General features: G+C 40.2%; 1 protein-coding gene across 1 annotated transcript in view; it reads right to left on the reverse strand.

Moving 5' to 3' along the window:
* Nucleotides 1-3,545: 3,545 nt before the first annotated feature.
* LOC138006064 (uncharacterized) overlaps nucleotides 3,546-10,000 on the reverse strand; it is a 7,454-nt gene continuing 999 nt past the window's right edge. The window contains exon 2 of the mRNA XM_068852220.1: nucleotides 3,546-9,096. Within this exon, the coding sequence (XP_068708321.1) occupies nucleotides 6,133-9,033 (2,901 nt within the window). The 5' untranslated portion in view covers nucleotides 9,034-9,096 and the 3' untranslated portion in view covers nucleotides 3,546-6,132. The remainder of the gene's footprint in view (nucleotides 9,097-10,000) is intronic.

Below are 10,000 nucleotides of genomic sequence, written 5' to 3' on the forward strand. Positions count from 1 at the left end.
TGATACAAGAAGTTCTGAGGGAACTTGGAAATGATCAACATGTCAGTGTAGAGGCCAATGTCTGTCGATTCCCTTTTATTTTCTTCAATCTTTTTGTGGGTTTGGTACTTTCCGAGTAACCACATGTCCTCTCATGGGACTTTTACCATGACACAACAATGATATACAATACCAAAACAATATTGTGTACCTTTAAAAGTAAAGAAGTCTGCTTACGAGCCAGAAGGCCCAATCAAGCCGGGATGTATCTCCGGTTTCATTAGCATGAAGCGACCAGGAGTATTCGCTACTTCCCCCTGGATGGGATGCTAGTCTATCACAGGGTTATCCCCAGCAATTCACGGTACCCATTTATACACCTGGGTGGAGAGAGGCACCGTGAGAGTAAAGTGTCTTGCCCAAGAACACAACACAATGTCCCCAGCCAGGACCTGAACCCAGAGCACTCGATCCGGAGTCGAGCACTCCAACCATGAGGGCACCTCGCCTCCTATCGTGCACTATTAGAGCTACACATTGAACTTGAATATCCTGGAAGACAAAACGCAGCTCAGTTGACACCAGGGCACTTTGGAAAATAACACAATACTCTTTGTTTGTCCCCCCAAATTTTGCATGAGCATTGTTTCTGTTTTCTCTTGGGACCATTGTAAGTCCCAATTTACGATGGAAACAATGCTTATGCAAAATTTGGGGGGACAGACAAAGATTATTATGGTATTTTCCAAAGTGGCCTATATGGAATGAAGTGCTGTGTTACTGCACTACCACACGTACGCGATGAGTGCCTATTTTTTCTTAAGATGACAGGCTTTTTTTCTTTCTGACAAAATATTAATGATTAATAGCCTGGTAGTCAGGTTTTTAACCTCAGAAAAAGATCTGTTTCATCGTATCTACATGTGAGGCAAAGGGCCTCTGCTGGCACGACTTCTGGGTGACCCCTTAAATGGTCTTAATGACCCCCGACTTGAAAAAACTGACTGGATCACTGCAGTTCAATACCACCCAACTCAGTCCCTTCTGTTTTTGAGTAACACCTACCAAAGGCAACCCAGTGTACGCTCATCGAGCGTCTAGTTAAATTAAACTTACGTCCCACATAGTATCATAATATTTTTTTTTTGCAATTTTGGAGCCTGCAAAGAGAATTTGCTGGCATTTGTTTTTATGATTTAGCTTCAAGCCACAGTCTTTTGTTTAATATTGAAGTTTCCATCGACATTCATTTGTTTATTTCTGTCTGGAACTTGTTAAATTCTATTAATGGAATTTTAAAAGGTTAGAGCGACCCATGATGGAGAGGTTTTTTCGCCGTCTGATTGCAGCAACCCGAGATATAACTATAACATTGTTAAAAGGCAAAGCTCTTTTTAAGGTTCACACTGAAACCAGGTTGAAAATCAGTCATAGTTTGATGCTACACTGGTTTGGATAATTTTGAATCGGCTTGTGTCGACCTACACCTAATTGCAATAAGGTTGTCAAAGAAAAAAGAAAAAAGGAAAAAGGAAACAGCAAAAATTAAAGTCAAATAGGAATTTATTACCATGTAATTATCATAGCTTGCAACATTCACAACGCACACGCTTATAGCTGAATATTAATTACGTAATATGCAATTCGAGGCTGATTCATCTAGAGAATTTCAAACGTGCTCGAATTACAAACGTACTTTAGATAACTATTAAAGAAATAATGGCACCTTTTTTTTTTTAATAAAGATAGCTTGGGGTAAATTCCAAGAACGCGACATGTGTTTTAGTTTAGTGCGAAATAGAAGTCTGCGTATGGTTTGCAGGAAAATGGCATTGCCTTTCGTTGCTGTCTTCAGCCCCATGCGTTTATCTTGCATGCTTTTGCGCAAATTTCACCAGAAAACTGCGAAGGGTATTTCAGAATTACTCTGGTTATGAGTAACGATTCGACTGAAGTAATGATTTTGAACCCTTTTGTTACACACATCGCTGTTTCATGTGCGGAATCCTACAGCGCGGAATTACAGAATTGTCTCTTGTTATTGTGAATGACTTCTTACGTAACTGTTAAATTATTAAAATATGAAAATGTAAATTACATGGCTAATTAATTCCTACTTGGCTTTTTGATGTTTGGTTTTTACTTTTTGCTTTTTTCTTTGACCACCTTATTGCAATTAGGTGTATGTACATTCAAACGTCTGTGCTTAAGCTCTCTAAATTGTCACATCCGGATCATTGAAGTAGAAGTGGTAATGTTGCGGCCTCTATTTATCTCTTATCTTAAGTTTGCTTAGTCTGTGTAAAGTTGTGGTGTTAATGTTTATTATCTCCATTAAGTGTTTTAAGTAAGAATGCTTTCCTTGCTTTTCATGAGTACAGCGGTCTGACTTTTTTGTGGAACGATCTGAGGTTACTTGGGAACGATGTGAATATGGAAATGACATTTAAGATATATTTTCAGCTTTTTTTTAGAGGACTTTCCTCAAAAGCACGTTTAGGTGATTGGAGGCCTTCTCCTAAATATTATCTTAAAAATATTTATTTATAGGTCCGCCGCAGGTTCAATTGTAAAGAAAAACAGTCCGGCCCTCTCCTGATATGTGAACGCTGTCAGGGTAAAACTCAGAATGCGGATACTAACTGGACTTTGCATAAAATTCAGACCAGGCCCCAGTTGTCCGAGGACTGGATAACGCTATCCACTGAATAAATCGCTATCCAGCGGATGAGTGTTAACAAAACAAACCACACTATCCGCTGGATAGTGATTTATCCGGTGAATAGCTTTATCCACCTTTCGAACCACCCGGGCCTCTGCTAAAATGCTAACTGTGGACTAAAGAGTTTTAAGGCATATATAATTTTGTTTCCATTATTAAAATGGACCTTCTCGGAGATATGTTGGCCATTTTTAATTCTCTTGTTTCAAATAGCTATTATGGGATCCCCAGAGGGTAAATACAAATTAATAGCTATTTAAAACAATGAACTTAAAAATAGCCGAAAAGGTTTATTCAGGCTAATCGGAGCAAAAGCCTGCTATCCGGCTAGCCTGAATACTTGGGCCTGAGGAGTGTAATGATTAACCTGAATATCACTCACGTTAGCCTAAATAATGCTTCGGTTATCCTTTGTGAGGTTAGTTCTGAATGATGGAAACGGTAACATGATTCCTTTTGCTCCTGGTCTGCTGTGTACATTTTACCATTTGTCTGCATTATTTCATGTCCGGTCCACTGTCTGCGTTTTACACTGACTGTCCTTGAACGCCCGAGAACTTGGCGCAAGGACAGGGCAAAAAGAAAAAATCTTCAGCGACCAAGAAGCTTCAGAAAAAAGGTCTTGGGCCCAAAGAAGGAGGTGAGTATTGTTTAACAAATAACGAAGCCTATGCCATATATTACACTGTTATAAAACACGACGGGCATTTGAGAACAAGAGGGAAATGTAAAACACTCGCCCGCGGCTCGTGTTTTCTACATTTCCATCGTGTTCTCAAATGCCCGTTTTACATTTTTCGAGTGTTCTCAAATGTCCGGAGTGTTTTATCACAGTGTAAAACACGGCTTAGGCTTCTTCATTTGCCTTATGATATAGAGGTAATGTACAGAAAAACAATAAAACACGCTTTTTCTATGTTTCATACTTTGAAAAAACATGGGTCGTTCACCAATCAGAGCGCGCCCAGTGTCCTATCTATAATATTAAAAAAAATTTATGCACGACAGAGATTATAGTTCTTATGATGAATTGATCAAGCAAACCATTCTCCCTAGATTGACTTCGGATTGTCAGATAAACTCGAGAGGGTATAAAGCCAAGCATGGAGAATTATCTAAGGGCTACGTAGCTTCGCCGCTCGATCAACTTTGTTCGTTTGCGTTCTTCTCCTCGGATTTTCGAGCTAAACAGAGACTGTTCTCAGTATATCGCAAGGCTAACAGAACTACCTGTACACAAAATATGAGAAAAAAGTTGGGCTTACACAGTGTAATTAACGGGAGATTTCTTAGGTTTATTTATATAATCAAAGTTCTGCCCTAAGCAATTACAAGGTTGTTTTATGAATAGAAGTGAGCTCCATGGCAACACAGATCGTACTTAAAGCAAAAACGTTATCTGGAAGTAGGACCTTTACGAATGTTGGAGCAAGTTACTGGAACCAGTTAATCCCCATAGAACTAACTGAGGAGGTGAAGAACTAGGTTCTTTTAAACAACTTCTTGAAAGAACTTGGCGGACATCATAGTTAATAGAGGGGACTGGTTATGAAGCCCGGCAAACATCAAAGGAGCAAACAAAGATGTCAAGATTTATGTTATATATATTTATGCATGAATTACCAGGCCAACACGTTTCTGTTGGTTAGTTCCTCAGTACGAAGTAAACAACTATTATGTTTTGTGCACGGCCAAGGCCAAAAAAGAGAACAAAAACATACAACAAAGAACTTTGACGAGTTTCATAACCATGTCCTTCTATTACCTATGCTGATATCGAGAACTATAAATTCATGGCCCTATATAACTTTTACCTGTACATTTGAATATTTTGAAAGTAAATTTTCGTGCAGGTTTACACATGGGTTTCTTATGTTTAGTTACATGATGCACGTGCAAATCCAGACATGTGCGCTGCCGAATAGCGCAAAAATACGCAAAAGGAAAGTACAATGTAGACATGCTTGCATCACATTTGTAATCCAGGCCGTTTGTAGAGAGCAAACGTTGCTATGACAACTTTTTGACATCTTTCTGTTAGTTTAGTCCCAGCGAAACAAACAGCACAGCCACGTGTGCATTTTGATTTCTCCTCCTCCAATACCAACATAGAGTCTGATTGAGCAAGAATGGGGAAAACCAGCAAACATCGAGATGTCAACTGAGAGTCAATCAAAACTTTGAGTGGCTTCCAGTGTTCATCATGATATAGTTTTGAAGATATGATTATCATCGCAGTTTTGCACACAACTTAAGCAGTAGTGAAATCAAAGCCTGAAAAAAATTCAGGCGTGAACGGGATTCGAACCCATGACCTCTGCGATACCGGTGCAGTGCTCTACCAACTGAGCTATCAAGCCATTGGGAGCTCGCCACTTTGTGAGTTCGTAATAATATACCCGTAGAAGTTGAAGAATACAAGTGAATATATGAAAGTTCATATATTTGAACTCACAAAGTGGCCAGCTCCCAGTGGCTTGAATAACTGCACCGCTATCGCAGAGGTCATGGGTTCGAATCCCGTTAAGGCCTGAATTTTTTTCAGGCTTTGATTTCACTACTGCTTAAGTTGTGTGCATAACTGCGATGATCAATCATACCTTCATATCATTCTCTGCAGTTCAAATATATAACTTTCATATATTCACTTGTATGATATAGTTTTCTTTGTGCTGTAATGGAGAGATTGTCGGTTCTAGGAGGTTGGCCATTTTCTTAAGTCCACATTTCTTAACAACAAATATGTGTCATTTGGTTCGATTTTTCTTCCATCTGCGATGCATTTTTTTCCTTCTTTCACATTAAAATCCTTAAAACTTAAATGAACTTTGCTATATGTGGTGCATAATTAGTTTTGAAGAACCGAAGATGCAGATGTTGAGAGAGATCAAGCCGAACTGATTTACTTGTTAAAGTAAGAATTTTTTCAATTTTGTCAATTTTTTTCTACTTGCATCCTAATATGTTTGAAATTATTGTGCAACAAAATTCATTGCATGGACAAGTTGTACTGAATTCCAGTTAATAGTTATAAGGTATCTTCTAAGTACCACTCACATGGGCTGCTCGGGTTTCGTCGGAATACTAGGAAGGATTATATGGTAGAGGGATACGATAATATTGGATTATTTTAGGTGTAAACTCATCGACACACCGCCGCTAGTCCTCCAATCAAGGAATGGCCCCAGTATCGAGAGTTTCGTAGCCTCTTCATAACAAAGACTGTCAATTAATAAGTTATGTACAGAGTATTGTAGTAAATGTGCATGATATTCAAATTAAATTAATAAATTGAAAAAAAAAAAAGCAAAGACTGCAAGCTCAGTCCGTTCTCGGCGATTAACTGGTACTTCGTCACCGACTATTCTGGCAAAATTGTTGAAAAGGTTGGTGCATAATACCTTTAAAAAGCGGCGCCACTCTCTATAGCATCAGGCTGTGACCTTCAAAAGTTGATGAAGGATCATACAAATCTCTCTGTCAGCAATGGATATCCGAGAATGGTATCGTATGATATTCTGCGGCGGTAGGAAGAATGATGGCAAATTTTTGCTCTTGATGCAGTTCTCAAGTTGGGCAAAAATTGAGGATGTCAGGCGCCTTACATTTTCAACTGGAATTTCTTCAGAAGATGACTGAATCTCTTTGTCCTCTTGATTTCCAGACTGAAGAAAATGTTCATACTGAGTGAAGAATGCCATTTTCAACATGTAGCTGGAAATGTATGTCCTACCACTGTGGTGATTTGGTACCAGCTTTGATATGTTTTTCATCAAAATCTTCGCAAGAACGTAGCTGTACTTGATGTCAAGTGGCAGAGAATTGAAAATACTGGTTTCCATATGCGAATAGGACAATCTGAAGTAAGATTCATGGCCTCCCTCAAATGACTCCTCAGGTGCTGGTTTACAGACCACAATCAAAGAGCCGTAATTCTTCACAGCCTTTGGTAGCAGTAGGGTCTTTTCTACCACAGCTTTTGGCCACCAGTTCTGGAGGTGTATGACTGGAGCTAGATCCACGGATATGGACAGGTTGTTGTACTCTCTGCCAACCCATCTCAGGTCTAGGTTGCAGACTTGTAAAGTTCCCCCATATATGTTTAGAGGGCCCTTGTTCCAGTAGAAGTGAAGGTCCAGCCAGGTGTCCTCTCTGCCAAGAACCCTTTGAATGAGACTGTATATATAGCAGTTAAAGACCGAGGCCACTAACTTGTTGCCAATGAAGATATCCTGGCTTTGGTCTCTGGAGAGGTCTGGCTTAGCATTCATTTTTACAAATCCTGGTAATGTATCATCAGCTTCTTTTATGTCCATCAACTCTGCTACAGAATGCATGTACAAGAGGAAATCAAACTCGTCCATTCTTCCGATTTTGGTTCCCTCACTCATACTGCCAGAAAGTACAGGTGTGAACCCCATTCTGGTGTCTAGCTCCTTCACACCTCTGGCAATTCTACTCATCAGTGTGCTGATTTCTTCCTTTATGATTTCCAACTCTTCTGTCATTTTTACAGGTCCTTCATTTGGATCAGACAAATAGTTAAGGCACAGAGAATCAATGTCCCCCAATTGAGACTTTAATGTGGCTACATGATTGCCCACATTGAGATTTTTGTCTATTGGGGTCACCAGTGCTTCCAAGATTTTGGCCAGAAGCGAATCTCGATCATCATCGTCGTCATCTACTCCAGCACCAAATCGCATGGCCAGTACTTCCATTTCTAGGTTTATATCACACTCACTATCATCAGAATCATCGTCGTCTTCATTAAATGCAATGTTCCATGTATTCGTAAGCTCATCTGGCGTTTCATTTCCAAGCTGGAGATTATGACTTGAATCATCACCTTGATTCCGTTTCTTTCTAACATTTGATAACCGATCCAATTCATCAAAAGGCTCAGTGTGGCATGTATCTTCCTTTACATGCTGTTTCTTAGATAAAGGCTGATCGAATGTTTTGGTTTTACTGACTTCATAGCACGTCATCCCATTTACATCTCTAATATCATCGGGAACACCGGCTTTCATCAACATAGCACTCAACGATCTATCCATGTCATTCATTTCTATGAAATGAAGACAAGTCCTTCCAAATCTGTCTTGCATGTCCAGTCTGCTTCCATTTTGCAACATTACTTCAACCAAATCTTGGTCTTTCCGCTCAAGTGCTGCAAACAGGGGTGTGTGTCCATTTATGTTTCTTAAATTCACATCAGCCCCATTGGCTGCCATCATTTTCACTATGGCTTCTTTGAATGTGGACGTAGCCTCGGGTCTGTCATGTCTTCTTAAAGAGTACATATCCAGATAATGAAGTGCACACTCCTGCCTGATGTTAACTGCATTCACCATAGCTCCAGTTTTGATGAACTCATCCAGCATCGGTGGTGTAAAATCAGAGGGGTTTGCCAGCAGCCAATGCAGAGGGGTGTCTCCCATAGAGTTGCTGAAATTGATATCACCATTATAGGCTTGCAGTACCTTCAGAGTCTTTATCCTCTTCTGAATGAATCTGTTCTCATCTCCCACAACGTCAGAGAATGAAGGAGTTGTGTGGCGAGCTAAGTTAGATATTGCTGTCGCCCCGCTGAGATTTGCTGCATTGACCAGGGCACCGGACTCCAGCAAAAACTTCACGACATCATCACAGCCATCGGCTGCAGCAAAATGAAGAGGGGTGTCATGCGAACTGGTTTGACCATTGACATCCCCACCTTTTTCGAGAATCATCTGCGTCACTCTCACACACAAAGGAGTCTGATCTCCATCATGTTTCTGCTCACACTTAGCGGAGTGGAAGATCTTCACAGAATTATGGAGCGGCTGACCACCAAAAGCCGCTTTAGTGTTCACTGATGCTCCTGCCTCCAGTAACAACTGGAACTTCTCAAATTGGAACTGATTCTCAGGACCAGGCTCCAAGAACAAGAGCTGGAATGGAGTGCAGTCCATCTCATCACAGAGCTCCGTGGAGGCACCATTCTGAAGCAGTAAGTTCACAATGGTAGCATCTACACTAGTATCTATAGCCATATGCAGAGGAGCTTGCAGTTCCCTCTCATTCTGCAGATTCACATCACTCCCCATATATATCAGTAACTGACATATCTCTTTTCTGTTCTTGGCCACTGCAAAATGAAGAGGACCCATCAAGTCCTCAGGCCCAAATGGTCTGTTTAGCAGAGTCAAAACGTCATCACTGTCATTAAAAATCTGGGCCACCTCATCTGTATCCCCATTTTCTATTGCTTTATGTAGCTTGCGTATCTTCTCATCTTGTGACGGATCACTTACATCATCCTCTCCTGGAAAGGACTGCTCTGTCATGTTTACAATTCTTGTATACTTGTAAATTATAGTGTTCTGTGTTTGTCCCAGAAACAGCTTACACTGAAACAAATACAAGTAAAGAAATATGACTCATTTACCTGTACACGCCACAAGTTTAAACATTTTCGATGTGCTCAACGTCATAGCACAGTTTGAAACAAACTTGATCCCCCCGTTCTCACCAGTTGGGTGCGAATGCTCAGACTTCCTAAAATTAGGCAAGGCATCCAAATTTTAAATCTCAGTTTAATCAGATGAACAACAAGCATGGGTAAAGCAAGTGTAAACTAAGGCTGATAACAATGAATGGCAAGCCAAAAGGTCTGATCGAAAGGTACACCGGCGAACGGGTGCACAGTTAATTCTTTTAACACTATGGAGTCACATTTTAAAAGTGCAATGAAAGACAAAACAAGATTTGCTAATACAAAATTTATTTGGTGTGGAGCAAACTAGAATTGATTCGAAAGTGCATTTGCTCCAGTTAGGTGAATTGAAGTGCTCCGTAATGGCGCCGTCGTAAGCGGCTGCCACAACCTTTTCAGACAGTAATCACAAAATGGATGAAGAAGAAAGCGATAACAGTGCAACTACTAACGCAGAACGAATAAAAAAAACAAAGATATACTAGATCGCAAACTAACGGAGATTTGATTAACGCTGTCCACGAAAATTCCGAGGTCCGACTGTAAGAGCGTTTCTTTTATTTTAGAGCAGAACGAAAAAAAGTGGCGTTTCGTCATGACCACCCCCTGGGGAATTTTGTTGTCTCCTCATATCTGAGATTTCAGCCCGGTCGACTGGAGCGAAATTCAAGAAACAAAACCAAAATGGTAGCACATAAAGTTGCATCGTTCCCGACCGTCATTACCTTTTGGAACTTACTAGTAAAGTTATAAATTCGCATACTTATGAAGTGGAAATACATTAAAGACAAAAATTATGCCATTTTGGTCGCTATGTT

The sequence above is a fragment of the Montipora foliosa genome, chromosome 6 (assembly GCF_036669935.1).
Source record: "Montipora foliosa isolate CH-2021 chromosome 6, ASM3666993v2, whole genome shotgun sequence".
Taxonomy (NCBI): Eukaryota; Metazoa; Cnidaria; class Anthozoa; order Scleractinia; family Acroporidae; genus Montipora; species Montipora foliosa.